Raw genomic sequence first — 22,031 nt, 5'->3', positions numbered from 1 at the left:
TTGAGATTAGACTGGATCGGACAGGAACAATTGCGTTTCTGGCTATTATTTGTTTGCATAGTTAGTGAATTGAGTTTAAAATATCCGGAAACTGGAAGAAGATGCGATAATTAATCGAAATACGTACTACAAGACTTGGGCCACTACCTTAAGTGCATGCAGTGTCATATCCAAAGTACGGAGTATATTGTTGATATGTGCTCCGTGTATTTCTGGAAAATTGAGTTGATTCTGTTCAATTCGAGTTATGATAGATGTCTTCATGTCTCCGAGACTGCACATGTTGAGAAATAGACCACATTATCTTACACGGTGTAGCAGATGATAGATGACGATAAGTAACTACAAAAAATGCACGAATGATTGGTAGAGATTATTCTATCCGCTACCTGGCTCTAGAGAAGTGACTATTTACTAGGTACTTACTATTTCTCACCCAAGTAACATTCGTGTAATCTTCTAAGAGAAAGTGCAGTGAGTGAACTGAAACAACCAACTCGCTCTACTATCCAATAACGAATGCTACGACGTATCCATAAGATGAGTTCCATGGTTTCTAGAGTGAATGCCACAGTTGTTTTGGAGGCAAATGGGCATAAAGGCGATCAAATACACCGTCCACCTCGCGATACATCCGTACTGTGTAACCATCCATCGGTGATTGCTGATCACCGTGACTTAGTTGGTCAGTTTGAACATGTGAACATTCGGGTGGCTGTAAACCTTGAGTGACCGGCCGGTAACTTAGATTAGGATCAAACTCTTCGTGATCCTTGTCTCGATTGGCGTCTCTTGGATTTTTCCGTCATAACCCTACGAAGCGATCAAGTACGTAATATCTAATTGTATATCACGGGTTATCTCACATAAATCATATACGTATGTGAGAACGGAGTACTTCATAAGGATCTCGCAGTACTGGTCCATTTCGTAAATTGTCGGCTTTGAGGTGTTCTGTATAGGAATCGGGACCAGATTTAGTCTCACCAGTGCTATTAATAATAAAGCAAGCATTAACTAACTACACAGTAAAATTAACTTTTTGCTTTAAATATTTTAAATTACTATGCAGAGTGTCAAGGTGTCAGCTTTCTTCCAGAAATTCCTTCTGACTACAACTTGCATCGTATAAGTTCCGAAATATATTTCCCAACACCGAAAGTCGGAGAAAAGAAGAAGCCAAGAGCCAAGTACCTCCTGGGACGCAGCATTTCATTGGGGTTATTTGAAAGCAACAGCCTTACCTACCAGATTGGGATAAACAATCGGGGAGTGAGACAAAGCCCTAACTGACGGCATGTAACTGAACACCGACTTTAACCGGACGCCACGGATAAGCGTGCCTGAAGGGTTTGGAATGCATTCAACCGATGAGCTTTAATTATATAGACTGTACAGAAATTCCACATGGAGAATAATGGAATCTCAATCAATTGACCGTCCGTAACGTGTTTAAAGGTAGGAGCCTATACTCAAATCTTCAGAAATGACGACCAAACGCGAAGCATACCCAGTTCTGGCGAGAGACCACAAAGCACTCCCCGATCAACCAACCATCGTCCTGTCAGAAATCGATCAAGTCATTCCAGGAAATCATACAACACCTTGCATGGTCTACCCATTTCCCAGCAACACATTGACCAAAGAACAATTGATTGGTCATTTGAGCACAGGCCTCGAAAATCTATTGACAAATGTCCCGCTTGTGGGCAGTGTGCTTCACGAGACCACAGAAGGAGGAATCTGCGCTCTTCGCCAAAATCACAAGCCCATCCATCTTGATGTTCATCATCTCGATATAGACTCGAGTTTGCCTTCGTATCAGTACCTGGAGGAGCACAATTTCGATCCGGGCTTCTTCAACGATAAGGGAGATCTTTTGACACCCGAAGATATCAATGTGGCCGGCTTCCGTCGTGATGAGGGCTGCCCCGTAGCACTTTTCCAGGTTAATTTTCTCCGAGGCGGCATAATACTGGCATTGTCCTTCCATCACATGTGTGGGGATGCCAAAAGTATTGACAATATCTACGTTTACTGGGCTGCAAGCACTAAGGCGGCTTTAGAGGGGAAACCCTTGCCCGTCTGGAAGCCCAGCTTGGGCCGGACGTATTTCAATGCAGCCTACACACCAGATGCTGCAGAAACTGAACAGTTAAAAAAGAATATTCGCGGATTTACGTATCATCCTATCAGCAAAGATGATCCTGGCAAGCTCATCAATCCTCCAGAGCGACCACCAACTAGCAACAAGATTTATCGCATTTCTGCCGCGTCATGCGCCAAGCTCAAGGAGATGTGCAAGCCAACCGAAACCGGAAAGTTTGTTTCTAGCTACGATTGCGTCTCAGCTCTGACTTGGCGCTGCGTCACCCGCTCACGGATCCCCTTCTTGGACATTGACGTGGAAAAGACGGAGTCAAGTTTCTCACACGCTGTAGACGTCCGAGGCAAGTGGGCGGGACAGATCTCCCCAGACTATGTGGGAAATGGATTTCTTGTGACACTTTCGGATTCGATCCCTTTGAAAGAGCTTATCGAAAGCCAGAATTTGGCTCGTATCGCAGAGACAATTCGTCATTGTACTACATTGATCAACGAAAACTCCATCCCAGATCTCGTTAAAGTTCGTCAGGGTATCGAAGGCAAAGAAGAGATGCGCTGGATCTGGCACCCGCAAAATGTTGTGGGTACCAGCTGGACTGGGATGAGAGCTTACGCGGAATATGATTTTGGATTTGGCCTGCCCATGACAATTAGGCTCCCACTACCAGCGTTTGAGGGCGTGTTTGGAGTAATGCCAGCTACCAGGATCGATGGTAAGGTTGATGGGCTTGAAGTATATGTTGTGCAGGAAAATAGCTGTCATGATCGCTTAGCTGCAGATCAAGAGTACCGCAAATTCGCTGATCTGCTCGGCTGATGCTGATATACATTTGGCTAGTTTAGGTAGCAGCCCATCATGATTGTCCAAGAGTCCACCTAGCTATCTGTTTGGAATTTGCCAACGAGGCACTGGTGCGTAGTTTGTGTGAAGAGTATGTTGGGTTTAGAGATAACTAACGGGACTTGAAGGTAATATTAAAGCCATTTGTGAATATTGCAGTATTACTATACTAAAATACGATTAAGTCAAATTAAGTATGATTGTGGCCCGGATGCTAAACATACAAGGGATCGTTTATAACCAATTATGTCTGATCATAGCTACCAGGGAATATCCAGGTGAGAATGAGGGCTTTGTTGAAGTCTCCAATACTAATTACGCGTCGAGTCTGCGTTGCAGTGTGTAGGGTAGCACGTATGTATCTTAGTAGTTGGCTACTCTATAGCTGTGTACCGTGATGACTTGGTTGACGACGAGTAGGGCTAATTGTTTTCAGTTGTTTCAGCCAGGTCGGTGTCCGTGCTATATTCGAGCTCTGAAACGCCCCTCATTTCATCGTCATCGTGTCTCTACTCTGGTAAGATAGACGGTCGATATTTAGGCAGTTGCTGTCCAGATCAACAACTGCGTAAAACTAGACCTCGCGATATATTCGCGAGGTCTAGGAGTCTAGATTGTGTACCTTCAGTATAAAACCCTAAGACTACCTAAATCGAAACATGACCTAAGGGGAGCAATATCTTGCATACCCTGCCACTATCAAAGATATTAAAGAGATTCGAAATAACCAGGACAGCATATCACAGCCAATGCAAGGGCCTCTCTTCACCTCATATCTCTCGAAACGGTAATTGTGGTTTCCTATTTACAGAACTGCGGTCATGAGTGCCGGTAACTTAGATCAACTTCAAAGCTACATCAATGAGCTTAACAGTGCGGCCAAGGTCATTACAGATCATTGCAACCCTTATATCAACACTGGTTCTGCGTCTCATATATCAATACCTCCCAATGCGCCGAGTGAGATTCATCGCGCAAGACGCAATCTACTCGCTGTGGCTACGCGGCTGCAGACATTACTAGCGGAACCGGTGGACTTCATCCAGCAGCTAGCCAGTCAAGTATGTGTGGGCGTTCAAGTCCTGATCTTGATTAGCAAACACTTTGGCTGACGTCACAGACAACAGAACCAACTGCTTGCTTGTCTGCAATGGCTTGGAGAATTCCAAGTCCTCGCCTATATTCCCCTCGATGGCGTTGTGCCGGTCAGGGACATCGCAGAGCTTGCCGATGTGCCTGAAACAATTCTCTCTAAAGTCGTACGCATGATGGCAACGGCTGGATTTCTGTCTCAACCACAGCCTGGAGGCATCGCACCCACTGCCCTCTCCGCACAATTCGTCACCAAGCTTTCCTACTTAGATGCGGCCATGTTCCTCGCCGAGACCGCTGCGCCCGTCTCGTTGAAGATGGGCGAAGCGACGAGGAGATTCCCACGCTCCAATCTCCCAAATGAGAGCGCTTACAGTGTGACCTTCAGTACTTCACAACCCTTTCAAGCAGTATGCAGACAAAAAAGCAAGCTTTCGCGACAATGGTGTGCATACCTTCAATGCGCCGAAGATCCGGCTGAGAGTATGATGGATATACTAGGTAGATTAGACTGGCGGAATGTACGGAAAGCATGTATGATCGATGTGAGTATAACAGCTTCCAATGCAGTACTGGAATACATGATACTAAATCGTGGGATAGGCTGGAGCTCCGTCAACAGGAATGGCCATGGCCCTCATCGAACTTTACCCCGGCCTTCATTTCATTCTCCAAGTAGACACCGGAGTATCACCAAGCGGCACAGAAGACTTTCATCCTCGTATTGAGGTCCAAAAACGGCATTCCGGTTCAATACAAGCTGTCAAGGATGCAGCCCTGTACATTGTTAATCTACCAGCGCTCTCATTCGGAACGCCCGGGCAGTCCCTATCGGATCGAGTTCTGGCAGAATTGAGGGCTCATCTCGGCGTACTCCGGTCAGATTCATCAATGAAGATAATTCTGGTTCTTTGCTTGTTGCCAGAACCTGGCTCCGTAATTGCGGAAGTTGAAGCGGCTGCCCTTGCGCGCGATCTGTATCGTTTACAGTTGGGCAATGAGCACGAAATGGGCGTCGCGGAGATAGTCGAGATGGTGAATAATGTGCAGGATAATATGGGCGGTCTGGTAGTGGTGAACAAGCTCAACTTGCGAAACAGTGCTACGGTGGCTCTCGCAATTCAATACCAGGCCAACACGGTGAGGTTGCAGGGGACTCAACAGGCACGCACAGGTTTTATAAGAAATGGGCAAATGATGAACAATGGAATGAATGACCTTGTCAACCTTGACTCCGGGTCAAGTTTAACATAATTGAATGGATGGTTGCCAAACAGTGTTTAGGAATTTGTATACATAGTGCATCGTTGGTAAGAAAGCGCATATCTCTAAGGTTGAAATAAGATAGGACTAAAAATTGTTGTAATTGTGAAGTATGATACGCTAGATGCGTGAATTCAAAATACTACCTAGATTGATACTATGTAGACAAAAGTCTGTGTTTACCTCAGTATAACGATGCTAATGCCCGAAACTGATTGATATCTAAACATTCAAAATGTCCATTCTAAATAATCTATGTTTTCATTCCTTCTCACCAAACTTCTCCTCACCCTCATGGAAAATCCTATCGAGGTCATACTCGTGCCAGCGAATATCTGGCGTGAGACCAGCCCATTTCCAAATACCATCAATCTTGTGGAAGGTGGTGGTGCAAGCACCATAGCCGTGTCCCTTGAGAGTAGCCTCCGTAAATTTGTCATCCTTGTACTTTTGATGGGCGACACGCATCTGATGCTTACAAATCATCTCATTGTCACTGACTTTAATCCATTTCTGGGCACCGATGAAGTGTTGTGTCTTGACCTTGGGGTTTCCGAGGACGTGGGGGTCCGAGGCTATCTTGACGAAGTCGTCGGCGGACATAGCTTCCCAAAGTTTATTCAGAAAGGCGCGGTAGTCAATCTATCCATGCATGGTGTAATCAGTACATGGTTCATGGGGAGAGAAGTAAAAAGACCTACGCGAACAGTTGGGGCAACGCATTTTGCGAGGCGATTCCAATCCTTGGTATCATAGCTTTCCGCCCATTCAAACAAGGCCATCTGGCATCCTAGGACATCTAAAAGCACCGAGATAACCCCGCATTAATCAATATTGACTTATATCTCAAAGCAAGGCCTCAACAAGCAAGAGGTAGGCTCTGCACAAACCTTCGAAACTAGGTTGGTTGGTCATATTGTGGTAAATGTTGCGAAATATGCTATTCAAACTGGCCGATATTCCTCGTAAATCTGAGCTTCCAGTCTCTTTTGTAATCAGAGGTATCTCTGGCTATGCAAGATGTCACTTTAGATTCAAAGCTGTATCAAGGAATGTGATCTTCGCGCATGCAGGATCGATTCCCCATATAGGTTACCCGGGATATGCCCCCTCGGAGGCCCAGCTGGCAGTCAGGCACGTTGATGTATGTGTTTTCTTATCAGATCTCCTATACATTCAGTTATGTATGTAGATTGACTGAGTGACCCGATGAAGGTAGCATGCTCCAACGATTCTAACCCTTCTTCTCTCCATGTGTTATCCGAACTGATTCCTGTAGTTCCGATAGGAATTCCCATGTCCGACCTCTCACGTCTACATCGCCGACAAGGAATCACAACGGCTACATAGTGAAATGTGACTGACAGTGAGTTCAGTGAGAAGTGCTCAGGACGGAAGAACAGGAAATCCCGCTCAGATTGTGAAATAATCACCCCATTTTGTGATATGAGTAAGACGGCAAGGACGTATTAATTTGTCTACTGACAAAGCCAAATCAAGCCTCGCCCTGTTAACTTTTGATATATCCATGGATACGCTGCCTAATTCTTGGCAGAGAAACACTGGCAATTGTGTCGACGGTGTCCAAAGACCGACGGCCTCCGACACACAATATATGGATGTCAAAGTGGCTCTCCATTAAGGCAGGTAGATCGAATACCTTTGTGACGTGGTTGTAGTGTGGCTTTAGTGGCGGGAACTTTAAGAAGGCCACTTTGTCATTTTATGCACACGCACTTGCCTAACAACGCGGTCGCGACTTCCCTCAAATCTTCTTGTGCCACACCAAAAAAAGTTAACAACACCTACTTCAACCAGCCATATCCAGCGCGAACAGTAGTCAAGAACGGCATCTTAATACGCTCTGGCTATTGTTTCCCGGTATGCTCCTCATCACTTGATTCCTCTCGCGAAATGTACCAAGTTACGCCGGTAGATGGCAGCCAGCCCCGAGATCCTCGTACACGTTGGAGCTCCCAGTGCGGTGAGTGACGATGCTGGATACCGCGCTCTTGTCGAGGCATGCCTAGCCTTTGAGCCCGTGTCGCGTCAATCCGCTTTCTGTCTACAGGATAATAACGATCGAGGCGACCTTGAGGTCAGCGTGGATATATTGCGTTCGTTCGCGTCATTGTCTTCATCATCGGGTGATCAACCATCATTTTCCGCTCATCACCATGAGACGGTTTCGGCCAACTCGGGCGATGACCTGAATGGCTTAGTAACATCAGATACGTTCGAGAAATTGGAGCCTGCGCAACATGTTGAAACAAGGCTTGCATCGCCTGGGAACACCTCGCAGCTCGTTGGCCAACCCCTTCCTTCTATCTCAACAGAAGAAGAGAGCGAGCTCTCCTTTCAACCTCTAGTCCCGCTCTCGTCGCAAACTGGAACTGGAAACACGCCGAATTCGCCTGAATATTTGGAATCTGCAAGTATCAGCGCTGAAGGACTCGGAGCCGAGCATATTCACAACGGGCCATCTACATGGGAGACGCCATTGGACGTTATACCGGATTCACAGCAAGATGAACAAGCCGATCAGACGACTGTCGATGATTCAATTCAAGTTGATCGCTCATTTGTCCCTGATTCCGCCCGCCAATCCAAGAAGTACACCTTTGACAGCACTGAATACGATCCGGATAATGATATTACACGAATACCCTCCTCAGTGCCGAGTGCGAGCCCAAAAGAGTTGTCAGCTAATATTCAAGCTCATATGACGTCTGGCTCTCCACTAAGGGAGAAGTCTTCAAATCTACCAACCATACAAGCGAATCCATCCATTTCTGCGAGCGTTCTTGGAAAAAGAAAAGCCATCACAACTGGCGGCAGTTCTCAAGACTCTCATATTGGAGACGCAAAGGCGCAAGCCTCCGCCAAATCGCGGCCCAACAAACGTCCAACACTTCCCCAGGCCACCGGAACGATATCTCTAGACAACCTCCCCATCGAAATCCGCGCGCCCCATCCACCAGTGTCCAACGACAAATTCCGCACACATATCACACCTACGCTGGAGACTCTAGCAGAACGCATGAAACAATCGTCACGATTCACGCCCAAATCACAGAACCGCGAGCTACGTCCTCTAGAAAGGGGATATTGGTTCCTCCCATGCATTACGATCGTGCCGGACGCTAGCAATAATCCAACTTCTACCTCAAGGAATCCGAGCATCCACACAAATGCGCAAATCTGGACGCAAACGTTTTTCTCTCAATTCTGGTCCTTTCTTCGCGATTTCTTCACCGAAGGCCGTGCTGGATGGGGAATATGGTGTCTCCTCGAGCAGGATTCATCGGTTACTTCCACCGGGGAACCCAAAATTGTGACCTTGAAGCTGTATACATGGGGTGAAGTGGCGCCTCATCTATATTTGTTACTTTTCCTGGCTACAGAAAGACGAATCAAAAAGATGAAGGGTGTTGTGTGGAGGGATGCGACGGATGAAGATGTTATAATCATGTCATAAGACAACCAATCTATGAGATATATCATGATAACATACTAGCTTATCTGGAGGAGATCAATATACTTTGGGTAACTCTCAAATATGTTATTTGCTTTTGATGTTTCCAGTATCTATAACTTCTTCTCAATTTCAACAACTGCCAGGATGCTAGATACTACGTCCTGGCTCAGTGATTCAATCGTCGCGATACCAAGAGGTCGTCGCCCTTTGCCTGTCCCATATCCGAAATGATGCGAGACCACCGCCTTGACTCCAGCAATACCGACCTTTGACAGGGCCCAGTCCGCCTGGCTAAGCTTAGATTGGAGTGCTTGTGCCGACTTCAAATCCCCCTTTTCCCAAAGCCGTAACAGCTCAACATGCGTTTTAGGTACAACGTTTGCGAGAGCCGCGATTATACCGTTAGATCCTGCCACGAGTGCAGGTAGAAAGAAGTCTGATTTTCCACCAAAGGCCGCAAATGACTCTGCTGGGAGTGTTGATGAGATGCGTTGCAGTTTTCCCACATTCCCGCAGGTGAGTTTACACCCAATGATTTTGGAGTCGGCCTGGGCGAGGCGGATGATTGAATCAGAGGTGATGTCAATGCCTCCTCCTACTCCGGGGAAATTGTATATGAGGATCGGTAGGGCTGATTTTGCGGCCACCTGGTTCCCTCATGTCAGTAGGGTTTGACGGTGAACAAACGGAACGCGAAAGGTACATGTTTGACATACATCACGAAAGAAACCCTCAATAACGCTTGCGTTCATCGCCGCAACCCAATACGCCGGTGGCAAGACCAAAGCATAGTCGGCACCAGACTCCTTTGCTTCGGATATGTATCGGACGGTTTCTTTAACACTGGCCGCACCACAGCCCACGATCAATTGCAGCTCCATGTAACCCAGTTTTGCCAAATGATCCTTTACTGCGCGTACCAGAGCTTTTCGCTCATCATGGTCTAAATGGGGAGCTTCTCCATTGCTACCTTGGAGGACAAGACCGGCAACGTCGCTGTCTGCCATGCGTTTAGCATGCGACAGAGTAGCTTCGAAATCGATAGATTCGTCATCGTTGAAGAAAGTCACTAGTGGTGTGTAGACACCATATCTGGGCTTGGTAACTCCCATATTTTGATATTTTCGATGTTCACCCTCTTTTCGGTAGCTAACCAATGCCCTAGAAGACGACGTAATTTTGCTCGATATAAAGCCCTTTGAAGAGAGAACAACACTCGCTCGAGCCTCAATTGGAATTCATTTCTTCTATTAGATGTACCAAATGAGGCACTTTCTTAATGTTAACTCTTTCCACCTCTTTCTCTCTCGTCGATTGTGGTTCTATTCCTCCACTTTTTAGATTCGGCACGATATGCTCCTTGCCGTGGAGCTCCATGATAACAGCTTCAACGATACCCCTCTTCCAAACCATCGGTAAGTATTACAACAAACCGAACGAGACTTTACTATCGATATTGGCGAACATTTGGATTCAATTACCCCTCTCATAAACTACGTAGTTATGGTTTCTGTAGAGTCATGGTTTCCTCCACCTCTTTGACTACGTTTGTGCATCCTTCATCTGGCTTTTATCAGTGAAAATACACGGTATCCTAATTTCTCTCACATAATTTCTCAGCAGTACATAATCATGAATCCTTCAACTTCTCCATCAATATTCAGTAGCATCACCTACATCCCTCCGGATGCCATCTTCGAGCTCACCAAAAAGTACAATGCCGACCAAAATGCCCTCAAGGTCAACCTAGGTCAAGGGACCTACAAAGACGAGAATGGGCATCCATGGATTCTACCTGCGGTGCACACGGCCAAGGAGAAGATCAAGGACTCGAATCATGAATACCTTCCCATTTTGGGTCTTTTGCCCTTTCGCACGTTGGCTACGAAGCTGGTTTTTGGATCATCGGCGGCCGCGGTTCGAGAGAAGAGAGTACGTCACAAAAACTATTTGTCTTAGAGACAAGTTTTTCTGGTACTAATTGGACCGGGTGAATAATAGGTTTCTTCATGTCAGGCACTATCAGGGACAGGTGCGTTGCATGTCACAGGCAAAATGCTATACAGAGCCCTCGGCAGCAATACAACCGTATACATCACGAACCCTAGTTGGTCAAACCACCGACAGGTCTTTGAGTCCATTGGCTTCCACGTTAAGGAGTATACATACTCAACCTCTGACATAGATGGAGTAGATATGGCTTCATTACTCAATACTCTCAATGAAGCTGCCCCAAAATCTATACTTGTTCTGCACGCCAGCGCTCATAACCCTAGTGGGTGGGACCCCAGTCCTGAGCAATGGGAGGTAATCGGAAAAATCATGAAAGAGCGCCAATTATTCCCGATATTCGATGCTGCGTATCTCGGTATTACATCTGGCGACTATGCCAAAGATGCTTTTGCGATTCGTTATTTTGCGGAGGAGTTATCCCTTGAAGTGGCTGTGTGCCTTTCATTTGCTAAAAGCATGGGTCTTTACGGTGAGCTACAAGCATCCTACCAGTAGCTCGATGCCAATGCGTTGGTGTGAGGCTGATTAGACATTCTCGAAATAGGTGAAAGAATCGGTCTCTGTGCCTTCGTTTCTCATTCAACCACTGCCGCCGTGGCAGTTGAATCAGCATTGGCCCAACTAATTCGAGTTGAAATATCTAACCCTCCCGCCTTCGGCGCTCGAATTGTTGCTGCGGTCCTTGAGGATGAGAGTATCGCCGCTGAATGGAGTCGGAACTTGGTGACTATGAGCTCCAGGATTGCTGAGATGCGGCGTCGGCTTTTTAAGGAGCTTGATCAGTTAGGTGAGTGCTTTCCATTCATGTTCAAAGTTGTAAATATAGTATTAGCGATTATTGACATTCCTTTCCTTTCTTTTTCAAAGATACACCAGGGAACTGGGAGCGTATAACGAGGCAAAGGGGAATGTTTTGCATCTTGGGATTGAGTCCGCACCAAGTTTCTCTTTTGCAAGGTGAGTTTACTGTGATTTTATTCGATAGCCAGGTCCTACCCTACCCAGTTTGAGTAAGTTGATTGATTGCTAACCCGTGAGGAATTTGAGTTAGAGAAATACCACATCTACATGGCTGCTAACTCTAGAGTATCTATTGCAGGTCTCAATTGGGGGAATGTGCGATATGTAGCAGAGTGTATTGATAAGGTGGTTAGAGAGTAGTGTTGACTACATCATATAGAACATTTTTTTCCGTACATACAGATCAATTCCCTATTTACGACGATAGCATGTGATCGCCGATTAGTGGAGTATCTAGATACTGTCCACAGGGAACAAGCTCACCCCAAAACATTCCACTTTTGGTGGAGCTCCATAAACTTGCCTCCACTGCTTTAACCTGATGGATATTCAGGTCCATCTAGCCGGGTTCTCATGGAACGCGTGTCTAAATAATTAGAGCCCGTCGATTTTAACAAAAAAAGAGTAGATTGGGTAAGTGAAATTTGCAATCCTTTATAGAATATACATCGTTGTTCGCTTAGGGTTATGGGTCGTTTAGGGCTGGGAAAGCCAAGATTAGGGCATATGCCTTCAAGGCCCTATTTTGACGCTAATATTTAGGCGCTTCTACGGCACTTGTACAATAACCCTAGCGGAGACTGCTCGGCATTCCTGGTATCTTGCCGTTGAACCCCTTCCCAGAGATCGGTTCAGCCTCTACTCGTTCCATTTACAGTATCAGTTCAACAGTATCAGTTCAATGTCGGCACCCCCTCGCATGAGGGGTAAACCTGGAAATACAAATGGATTCCACAGAACGAGCACATCAACGAAGGAAAGTTGAAGTGCAAGTGTATCATGATCTCGAAGCACACTCTTTTGAACCAACACCACCATGCCTGCAGCACATATTGAAAAACCACTACGGATTTCAATCGGTCAGTATCATTATTAATCACCTTTTTCGATATCCCTATCACAAGCTAATAAACAACAGACCGAGGTGGAACTTTTACAGACTGTGTGTGCAAAGTTACCGGTCAAGATGATATCGTGATAAAAATTCTTTCTGTCGACACCAAAAATTATCCCGATGCACCGACAGAAGCTATTCGACGTGTCTTTGAGAAATACCATGGACGGCCAGTCCCGCGGGGTACAGAACTCGACCTCGAGGATGTGGGTAAGGGCCTGCCAATATTCTACATGGTCTAAATCATGTAAGAACCAGCCGCTGATTACACGTTCTCAGAATGGATTCGAATGGGCACAACAGTCGCTACAAATGCTTTACTAGAGCGAAAGGGGGAGCGAACAGCCTTTCTGGTTACAGCCGGATTCAGAGATATCCTTCAGATCGGTAATCAATCGCGGCCATACATGTTCGATCTTGCCATTCGACGTCCAGCACCATTGTACGAAGATGTCTTTGAAGTTGATGAGCGAGTCGTGTTACAGAGGTGTGGTGATTCGCAAGTCAGAAATATACCCCTACAGTTCCCTGAACCTGTGGAAACGGTGGAGGGTACTTCTGGTGAATTTGTACAAATCATAACGCCATTATACATCGAGAGCACACGAGAATATTTGCAGAATATCTACGAGCGGGGTGTTCGATCTGTAGCGGTATGTCTTATGCATGCATATATTTTCCCGAGGCACGAGATTATAATTCACGACCTTGCGAAAGAGATTGGTTTCACGCATATTTCACTTTCCCACCAAGTGTCGCAAAGATCAAAGATTGTTCCACGAGGAAACTCGACTGTCATTGATGGTTATCTCACTCCCGAAATTGAAAAATATCTGTCGCAATTTAATGTCAGTTTTCCCACACTTGGCCAAGGGCATGCTAAGTTGGAATTCATGCAGTCAGATGGTGGTCTCGTGAATGCCTCCGAACTTTCCGGATTGCACGCAATCCTCTCAGGGCCAGCAGGAGGTGTCGTGGGTTATGCACAGACTTCCTACAATCCAGAGACTAAAGTACCGGTCATTGGATTTGACATGGGAGGAACGAGCACAGATGTCTCTCGATACGACGGTCAACCAGATCACATATTCGAGACTACAACAGCCGGAATACCTATCCAAGCACCCCAGTTAAATATCAATACAATTGCAGCTGGTGGCGGAAGTATTCTTGCCTGGAGAGACTCTCTAATGGCAGTCGGACCTGAAAGTGCTTCTTCACACCCTGGTCCTGCTTGTTATAGAAAAGGCGGCCCTCTCACGGTAACTGACGCAAACTTGGCTCTTGGGCGATTGATACCAGAGCATTTCCCTTCCGTGTTTGGACCAAATGAGGATGAGCCGTTGGACCGTGAAATTGTATTGACGAAATTCAAGCAACTGACCGAAGTTATTAACCGAGATACTGGCAAATCACTGACCTGGGCCGAAGTGGCAGATGGGTGAGTTTTATAAAAAAGAATACTTTGGGTATCCATGTTGCTAAAACAATAAGACAGCTTTCTTCAGGTTGCGAATTCTTCCATGTGTGGCCCGATCCGAAGCCTTACCGAAGGACGAGGCCATGAGGCTTCAAAACATCATCTTGCCTCCTTTGGAGGTGCAGGAGGACAACATGCATGTGCTATTGCCAAAACACTAGGTATCAAGAAAGTACTCATTCACAAATACTCTTCAATTCTGTCTGCATACGGCATTGGATTAGCGGATGTTGTTCACGAAGAGGAGAAGCCATGTGCGAAGATATTCGACGAATCCACCAAGGACACCATTTTCTCCGATCTGGACCTCTTATCACAGACAGCATTGAACCATCATACCATGAGTCGATTCTCCCGGGTTGACGATAATCGATTCCTCTTTATGCGGTATGACGGTAGTGAGACTTCGATGATGATATCAATTACTGAAGGAGTTGATCCGAAGGAAGCTTTTGTTGCTGCTCATCAACAGCAATTTGGATTTACTCCAGTCAACCGGAAGATATTTGTCGATACACTTCATGTCCGAGCTGTCGGTAAGAACTTCTTTGACTCTGACACCACACCTCAGACCCTTGAGACTACCCCAAAAGTCGCGTCAAACGGCGCAATTGCGAAGCCTGATTCAATCAAAAGTGTCTACTTTAAGTCTTTGGGGTGGGTTGACACCCCAGTATATCTTTTAGGCGCTCTCTCTCAGGGTCAAGAAGTTGTCGGTCCAGCTCTTATCGTCGACAACACCCAAACCATCGTTGTGAGCCCTCACTGCTCCGCCAGCCCCGCCAAAGATCTATTAATTCTAGATGTGAAAGAAGAGAAGAAGTCGGTCAGCGCTACTATGCTCGATCCAGTTCAACTTTCCGTCTTCCGCCATCGTTTCTACGGTATTGCTGAACAGATGGGACGCGTTCTGCAAAATATTAGCGTAAGCGCAAATATCAAAGAGCGACTCGATTTCAGCTGTGCTATTTTCTCTCCGGATGGTTCCTTGGTGGCTAATGCTCCACATGTTCCAGCCATGATTGGCAGTATGGGATTTGCAGTGAAGTCACAAATTAAAGAGTGGCAGGGCAAGCTTCGGGATGGAGATGTGTTGCTGTCCAATTCACCAGGTATGTTCAAGATTCTATGTTTGAACAGTTCTGCGTCGCTCATTCTTGATGGTGTAGCGTACGGAGGTGTCCATCTCCCTGATTTGACTGTGATCACTCCTGTTTTTGATTCCGAAAGGAAAGAAATCATCTTCTGGACAGCCTCGCGAGGACATCATGCAGATGTAAGAACTTTGATTTTCTAATCCTAATATGACCATGCCGCTCATGAGATGCACAGGTTGGTGGTATCCTCCCAGGCTCAATGCCTCCTTCATCCAAACGTCTGTGGGAAGAGGGCGCCGTGTTCGATTCCTTCCTCCTTGTTCGAGATGGAAATTTTGCAGACGAAGAGCTTGAGCGTATTCTCTGCGAAGAACCTACCAAATACCCTGGCTCAAGCGGCTCAAGATGTTTTCAAGACAACGTTACAGATATCAAGGCCCAAGCAGCAGCCAACCATTGCGGTATTCGCTTGGTCCGGCGATTGATTCAGGAATATACAATAGATGTGGTCCAGGTACGCTACTTATACCCAAGTTTCAATTTTCAATTTGCTTACGCAATGGCAGATGTATATGGGAGCAATTCAAGATTCGGCTGAGTTCGCAACACGAAATCTGTTCAAGAGGCTTCTCAAGGAAAACGGCAGTTCGACAATCTCCGCTATTGATTACATGGATGATGGAACCCCGATTCAATTGCAAGTAACCATCAATGAAGATGGTTCGGCCATTTTTGACTTTACAGGAACTGGCCCTGAAGTTTACGGTTCGTTTGTTTTCTTACTCCGAGATGTAGTAGGCTACATGCATAGTACTAAAACTAGTAACAGGAAACTGGAACGCTCCAGTGGCAATCTGTAACTCCGCAGTTATATTCGCTTTACGATGCATGGTTGATTCTGATATTCCGCTAAATCACGGCTGTATTAAACCCATTACCCTAATCATCCCTGACCACTCCCTCCTCAAGCCCAGTGTCGGCGCAGCAGTCTGTGCCGGCAATGTTCTAACATCTCAACGAATCGTGGACGTCATTTTCAAAGCCTTCAAGGTCTGTGCCGCCAGTCAGGGCTGCATGAATAACTTCACCTTTGGCATTGACGGCAAAGATGGATTTGGATACTACGAGACCATTGCCGGTGGTAGTGGAGCAGGACCGACCTGGAACGGCACAAGTGGCGTTCATACAAACATGACCAACACACGTATCACCGATCCCGAGTCGCTCGAGCGACGATACCCCGTCATCCTCCGTCAATTTTCTTTCCGCAGCGGTAGTGGTGGAAAGGGCGCCTACCAGGGCGGCGATGGAGTCATTCGCGACGTGGAATTCCGTATTCCCATGTCTGCTTCTATTCTGTCGGAGCGTCGTGCTTTTGCGCCGTATGGCATGCAAGGCGGTTCTGATGGACAGAGGGGTCGAAATATCTGGATTGGAAAGAAGTCCGGTTTGCATGTCTCGATTGGAGGCAAGAACTCGGTTAATGTTGAGCCTGGAGACCGAATGGTGATTGAGACGCCTGGTGGAGGTGGATATGGGGATATTGACAGGCAGAACACGCAGTTAGATATTTCCAAGACCAGTCCTTCCTTCATGCCCGTTGCAAGTGGAAGTGTTGGAGAGTCCCGTGTTCTTGCTGAGCAAGTATGATGAATAGTTGACTGGGGTTACGATATGAGTTTTTTTCTGAAGTGAGTGACTAGTTCCGTCATTTAATATCATATAGGGCATCCATGGATATATTTGTCCTTTCAGTTGTCGATCTTGTTTCACCTCCTCCGCTATAATATCCGTAATTCTTTACCTAGGTACTCCTTGATGCAACAATTCTGGATTACAATCTCTCTCTCATTAACCACCGGTGTATTGGGCTAGATCAAGCAATATTTATGAATCCCGAGGGGGCTCACCTAGAAAACGTCTAAATGCCATATGGAATCTAGTAACACAAGAGATACACATAACTACCTAGGTATACAGCAAAATCCGGCCATTGATTTGTGTCTCACTAAGTATATTCTATTATACAAATAACAATCCAGCCTCGCTCCACGCCGCATGTACCCTGGTATGATACCTAGGCAGTCACTCAGCCTCATTCGTCTCGATAACCAGCAACAGGCTGAATGACTTGGCCAACGCATCACACAAGGCTGTAAGTCAACACCTCCGACAAGGCTTGGATGGATGTATTTAAAGCCTACAAACCCTGCCTACGATTCAAGAAATTAAACATTGCTATCCAAAGAACTTTGATCCTCATTTCATAAACAGCCACTGCTAGAAAGATGGACGAATATCGACTATCAAAGCGAGACTTACCTCTATATCTATACCAAGTTGACTACCCCGGAAGTAGAACAACATACTTCCCAGAAGTAGGGCTTTTTGCCGCAAACACCACAAAGACCTATCCGGAGCAGGAAGTGGAAACATTCAAAACAGATATTGTGAAGCAATTCACCTGGTCCTGCAGAGAATCCCTGCCCTTCATCAACCTCTTCTCTGATATCAAGCACGCAGAGAATTGGGGATTAAAACAACCCTGGCGCCAGGCGTTGGATTTTGGTGGCGACGATTGGACGCTTTTTGAAATACGCACCGACATCCTAGATGAAGCAGCACGCAAGATCTTTAGATTAAAAGATCTAGTCGAGTCTTTCGACTTGGAAATCCCCGACAAGGCAGGGCAACACATTGACGACGCATATCTCTGCCTTCATTCAATTCCAGCATCTGCCATTGTTCAAGATTGGAGCCCTTCCCAGGTTCGAGAGAGTATATCCCACTTTCTTTTTATTCCCTTCCTTCCTTTTAAAAAGATTAAATTGCAGACGGAGTTAATCAACCCAACAGATAAAGGCGAGCGATATTCTTACCGGAAAATGGAATATATGGAAGAAGCATCCAGCTATGACTACCTTGATGGTTACTACTACGACAGTGAGAGGGAAGCGGTGCAAGAGAATTACAATACCATTTTTGAAAATAATATGGATGACGCTTGGTGATCTTCCAGATGTCGCTCTGTGTGTAGGCATGGAAAACAAGTGGTACATCTTCAAGAGACTTTATGTATTGCAGAATCACTTCCGCAGTGAGAACAGTCAAAGACAGTCAATATATTTTTCAATTCAATTGCATTCATTGGTCTAAATCAGAAATTCCATTGAGCATCCCTTTGAAACCATGACAAGTATGATATTGTACATCCATCAGTTAGAACTAAAACAAGAACTAGACACTTCAAGTTTCTCCATGACACATCTGAAGAAGATTACCCTCGAGTCCTCATTCTTCTGTTTTACATGCTTCTCCATTCTTAATAATTCAGCTCTCCACTTCCCGAGCCACCCACCGCATCCAGATCCTCATAACTCTTCAAACTACGTCCCTGGACCGCCTCTCTCGGTCCCATTGCTGGATGACCACTGCCTTGGTCCAGGAAACTGCCTGAGCCTCCTGTGCCACCAGGGCCACCACCGACGCCGCCGGGTGGAATCATGGCGGCTGCAGGGTGACCTGGTGGTACATACGGCATGTTGTTCATACCGAGATTACCGCCACCTGGGAGACGGCCACCGGCGCCGTTGAATATGCCTGGTATACCGCGGACTGGACTAAGACGACCATTATTATTGCCGTAGTTGTTATTGGCTCTGTTTCCGCCACGTCGATCGTATGGGCCTGAGCGGTTGCTGTATCGTCCTCCGCCGCGGCGCATGACTCCTGGTTGACCATGATGTCCCATCATTGCGCCGTCGCCCATCATGCCATTGAAACCGGGCGAGTTGACACCCATGAACCCAGGGAAGTTACTACCAGCATGCATACCTTGGAATGTATTGGGAACGTTGCCGTTAAAGTAAGGCATGTTAGCAGCCAGGTTGAAGCCACGTGGTGTACCTGGTTGAATGTGGTTACTGCCAAGTGGGAAGTGGCCATTGCTGTTGGCATCGGTCCGTGAGGGAGCGATATGAGCCGGATCCAGGACGTACTCATTAACCAGCAAGAGCTATAATACGTTAGTATCATCATCACACAACCTAGCTTGATCAAAGGGAGTGAACGTACATCATTCTTGATATTCTGATACCACTCCTCATGGCGCTTTTCCACATGCTTACGCCAAAAATGGTCCGCCTTGAATAGCTTCGAGCATTCTGGGACCTTGCATCGGAATTTAAATTCGTCTTCTTGCTTTACATACTTTGCCAGCTCCTCTGCCAGTGCTTGTTCAACGTCCTTTCCGCCGAGTTTCGAAAGATCAACATTCTCCGGCTCTAAGATCTGGAGAAGCTTATCTTCAAAAGTCTTGACCCAATTAAATGCACGCTGCAGCTGTTGTTCGCCTTTGGACAACTTCTGAGGCCGCTTTTCCTCCGCTGCTGGAGTTTCCTCACCATCCTCACTGGCCTCCTTCTTTTTAGTAGGAAACGGCTCACCCATGGCACTAGCTCTAGCAACCTGCTTAGCCTGTTTGCTAAGGCCAGACCGAGGTCGACGTAGATGACCACCAGGACATTTCCGAACCAACTCGTGCACCGAGTCACTTTCGAAGACACAAAAGAAGCAGAAATTATGCACTCGTCGAAGGTATTCCACCATCAAATCAATCTGCTTCTTCTTCACCAAAAGATCCTCATCGTCGACATCTTCCTCATCCAGTCCTTCCATCTCTTCATCCTCCTCAGCTTCCCCGTCATCCATTTCCACATCAAGTGCATTCTTCTTCTTTGATGCGCCCGTTGCAGATGCCGTGGGTTGCAAGAAGCCTCTCTGGCGAAGATCCTCAACTCTTGACTCGATCTTACTACATCCATCCGCGTCACCCATCTCTGCATCCAGTTTTGCAATAAGACGACGCGCAAGCTCGAGATCGCGCTCGATTCGTTCCGGAGCAGAAAAGAGATCCCACAAGGCCTTTTTGCGTGGTTGTGACGGAGGAACGTGGACACCAACATGGCAAACAAAGTCTCCATTTACAGGGTCATAAATGGTCTTGTCATTAACCGCTTCTAATGCTTTCTCCGCCGTTGATGCCGTCTTTGATCCGTTAGCTGTAATCTCTGCGTCCTTCTCTTCGCCTTCCTCATCGCGACCATCGCCTCTTTCAACCAAAGCAGGCTCATGCGTAGCAGGATGTAAAATGATCCAACCCATACGATGAAATTTCTTGGAAGGATTAGGATCACTCAAACTGAGCCATCTAAACCCACCATCTTGTTCACCCAAATGTTCCTTGCAGAACTCTTCGATCTTCGTGCGATTCACATTGGGTGCTAGAGTCTTGATCAATAATGCAGGTTGCGACAATGCGTCATCGCGCAATTCCGCGCCTCGTGCTGGCAACAAATCAAGAACGCTAAGTGTCTCTCCGACCGCGGTAGCTTCTCCTTCTTCCTTTTCAATAACGCCACCTGCACCGTCGCTCTCGCTTTTGTAGATTCCTTCGAGTGTAAATTCGTCGAAATAGCCAGACTCGATATCGCGTTCCCATTGATCATAAACACCCCTTCGAAAATCCATCATACGTCGTCGCAGTGGGTCGCGAGCCTCCGCAACATATTTCTCTTTAAACCACTCCTCGCCACGATGCTGCTTAACGAATGTGCGCGACATTTTGATCTGCAAATCTGCCTTGTAGCTGTCATAAGCCGCCTGGATCAAACTCTTCTCTCTATCACGATCTTCGCGAGCCTCCTTTTCGCCCTTGACGCGATCTGATGGGTGGCGACCACCATGTTTAGCGCGTTCTTTTTCTTCCTTAATATTCTGTTCCGCCCTCCACCATTCCGCAAACCAGGTAAATCCAACCTGAATATCGAGCGACATGGGGTTTGGAAGCGGGTTTGTCGGAACGCTTCGTTTGCCAGCATCTTGGCCCGGGATGTAGCGATCAATCACAGCTGGGGAAGCAGCTCGACGGCGGTCATCGCGATCTCGAGGCGTATAGTCTCGATTATCTCGAGTAGGAGTGTAGTACTCATCACGGGGGCCACGACTGCGATCTTGTGGCTCGTAGCGATCAATACCTGGCGGTGAGCGCGATCGGCCACGACCTGCACCACCTCGACGGCGATCTTGTGAAGCACCTGTTATCTTGTCAATCCTGCCGAATCATCCCGTCTCATGTTTATATCCAAATGGCCCTACCTGGCGAACGACGGCGGTAACCATCTCCTCCACGACCCCTTCCAGGAGACGTGGGTCTATCGTACGAATCCATCACGAAATTCCACTATTGCCCTTCCTTTTCTTTACCAATTCACTAAGGCAGCTATTTCACACCGTTCCTCCAGTTTCCTTCGCAAGCGACGTCCACGGTATCGGTTGATGCCTATATCCAACGAGGAATTGGCGTAAGATTATCGTCGGGTTTATTATCCGGCGGAGGACAACAGGGAGATAAGGGAGGTCAAAAGCAAAAGCAGAGAAGCTAAGAAGTTGACAATTGTGAGCCTTGGAAATGAGAAAAATAAAAATGGTCAAGTCTCGTGCAGGAGGCAATTAAAAATAGAAGAGAGGGCAAGAGGAAGAAAAGAGAGACGAAGGGGGCCGAGGTAGGAAGAATCAGGTAGTTGATGAAGAGTGTGTAGCGCGGAGCTCATCTGGCTTCATGGTGAGTTGAGTGACAGTGCCGGGAGTTCATTGAATTGAGTGGAATATTGAGGAGATGTTATCCATCTTGTTGACACGGAAGTCAAGACTCCGGCATATTCCATAGAGAGGGTCGCTCCCGCGAC

General features: G+C 46.7%; 9 protein-coding genes across 9 annotated transcripts; 6 read left to right on the top strand and 3 right to left on the bottom strand.

The window, feature by feature from the left end:
* Nucleotides 1–1,486: 1,486 nt before the first annotated feature.
* On the top strand, nucleotides 1,487–2,923 carry EYB26_006508 (uncharacterized protein; the record flags this gene model as incomplete). The annotated part of the gene is made up of 1 exon (XM_054265784.1): nucleotides 1,487–2,923. One exon carries the CDS (start codon nucleotides 1,487–1,489, stop codon nucleotides 2,921–2,923), a length of 1,437 nt encoding a protein of 478 aa, XP_054121759.1.
* An 845-nt stretch (nucleotides 2,924–3,768) lies between these two features.
* Nucleotides 3,769–5,293, top strand: EYB26_006507 (uncharacterized protein; the record flags this gene model as incomplete). The annotated part of the gene is made up of 3 exons (XM_054265783.1): nucleotides 3,769–4,008; nucleotides 4,075–4,584; nucleotides 4,643–5,293. 3 exons carry the CDS (start codon nucleotides 3,769–3,771, stop codon nucleotides 5,291–5,293), a joined length of 1,401 nt encoding a protein of 466 aa, XP_054121758.1.
* Nucleotides 5,294–5,563: 270 nt separating this feature from the next.
* Nucleotides 5,564–6,217, bottom strand: EYB26_006506 (uncharacterized protein; the record flags this gene model as incomplete). Its single annotated transcript, XM_054265782.1, has 3 exons — nucleotides 5,564–5,944; nucleotides 6,004–6,101; nucleotides 6,193–6,217. 3 exons carry the CDS (start codon nucleotides 6,215–6,217, stop codon nucleotides 5,564–5,566), a joined length of 504 nt encoding a protein of 167 aa, XP_054121757.1.
* A 1,021-nt stretch (nucleotides 6,218–7,238) lies between these two features.
* EYB26_006505 (uncharacterized protein) lies at nucleotides 7,239–8,780 on the top strand (the record flags this gene model as incomplete). Its single annotated transcript, XM_054265781.1, has 1 exon — nucleotides 7,239–8,780. One exon carries the CDS (start codon nucleotides 7,239–7,241, stop codon nucleotides 8,778–8,780), a length of 1,542 nt encoding a protein of 513 aa, XP_054121756.1.
* A 110-nt stretch (nucleotides 8,781–8,890) lies between these two features.
* On the bottom strand, nucleotides 8,891–9,892 carry EYB26_006504 (uncharacterized protein; the record flags this gene model as incomplete). The annotated part of the gene is made up of 2 exons (XM_054265780.1): nucleotides 8,891–9,427; nucleotides 9,497–9,892. The coding sequence occupies 2 exons, from the start codon at nucleotides 9,890–9,892 to the stop codon at nucleotides 8,891–8,893; spliced, it is 933 nt and encodes a 310-aa protein (XP_054121755.1).
* A 520-nt stretch (nucleotides 9,893–10,412) lies between these two features.
* On the top strand, nucleotides 10,413–11,954 carry EYB26_006503 (uncharacterized protein; the record flags this gene model as incomplete). Its single annotated transcript, XM_054265779.1, has 5 exons — nucleotides 10,413–10,712; nucleotides 10,782–11,262; nucleotides 11,338–11,580; nucleotides 11,661–11,750; nucleotides 11,845–11,954. The coding sequence occupies 5 exons, from the start codon at nucleotides 10,413–10,415 to the stop codon at nucleotides 11,952–11,954; spliced, it is 1,224 nt and encodes a 407-aa protein (XP_054121754.1).
* Nucleotides 11,955–12,630: 676 nt separating this feature from the next.
* On the top strand, nucleotides 12,631–16,935 carry EYB26_006502 (uncharacterized protein; the record flags this gene model as incomplete). Its single annotated transcript, XM_054265778.1, has 9 exons — nucleotides 12,631–12,673; nucleotides 12,733–12,918; nucleotides 12,988–13,556; nucleotides 13,608–14,149; nucleotides 14,207–15,300; nucleotides 15,358–15,464; nucleotides 15,521–15,799; nucleotides 15,852–16,050; nucleotides 16,115–16,935. The coding sequence occupies 9 exons, from the start codon at nucleotides 12,631–12,633 to the stop codon at nucleotides 16,933–16,935; spliced, it is 3,840 nt and encodes a 1,279-aa protein (XP_054121753.1).
* Nucleotides 16,936–17,573: 638 nt separating this feature from the next.
* Nucleotides 17,574–18,296, top strand: EYB26_006501 (uncharacterized protein; the record flags this gene model as incomplete). Its single annotated transcript, XM_054265777.1, has 2 exons — nucleotides 17,574–18,063; nucleotides 18,142–18,296. 2 exons carry the CDS (start codon nucleotides 17,574–17,576, stop codon nucleotides 18,294–18,296), a joined length of 645 nt encoding a protein of 214 aa, XP_054121752.1.
* A 311-nt stretch (nucleotides 18,297–18,607) lies between these two features.
* On the bottom strand, nucleotides 18,608–21,514 carry EYB26_006500 (uncharacterized protein; the record flags this gene model as incomplete). The annotated part of the gene is made up of 3 exons (XM_054265776.1): nucleotides 18,608–19,300; nucleotides 19,360–21,380; nucleotides 21,442–21,514. The coding sequence occupies 3 exons, from the start codon at nucleotides 21,512–21,514 to the stop codon at nucleotides 18,608–18,610; spliced, it is 2,787 nt and encodes a 928-aa protein (XP_054121751.1).
* Nucleotides 21,515–22,031: the final 517 nt, after the last annotated feature.

Source organism: Talaromyces marneffei, chromosome 5 (assembly GCF_009556855.1).
Source record: "Talaromyces marneffei chromosome 5, complete sequence".
NCBI classification, from domain to species: Eukaryota; Fungi; Ascomycota; class Eurotiomycetes; order Eurotiales; family Trichocomaceae; genus Talaromyces; species Talaromyces marneffei.
This window is presented reverse-complemented; position numbering and strand designations above follow the sequence as displayed.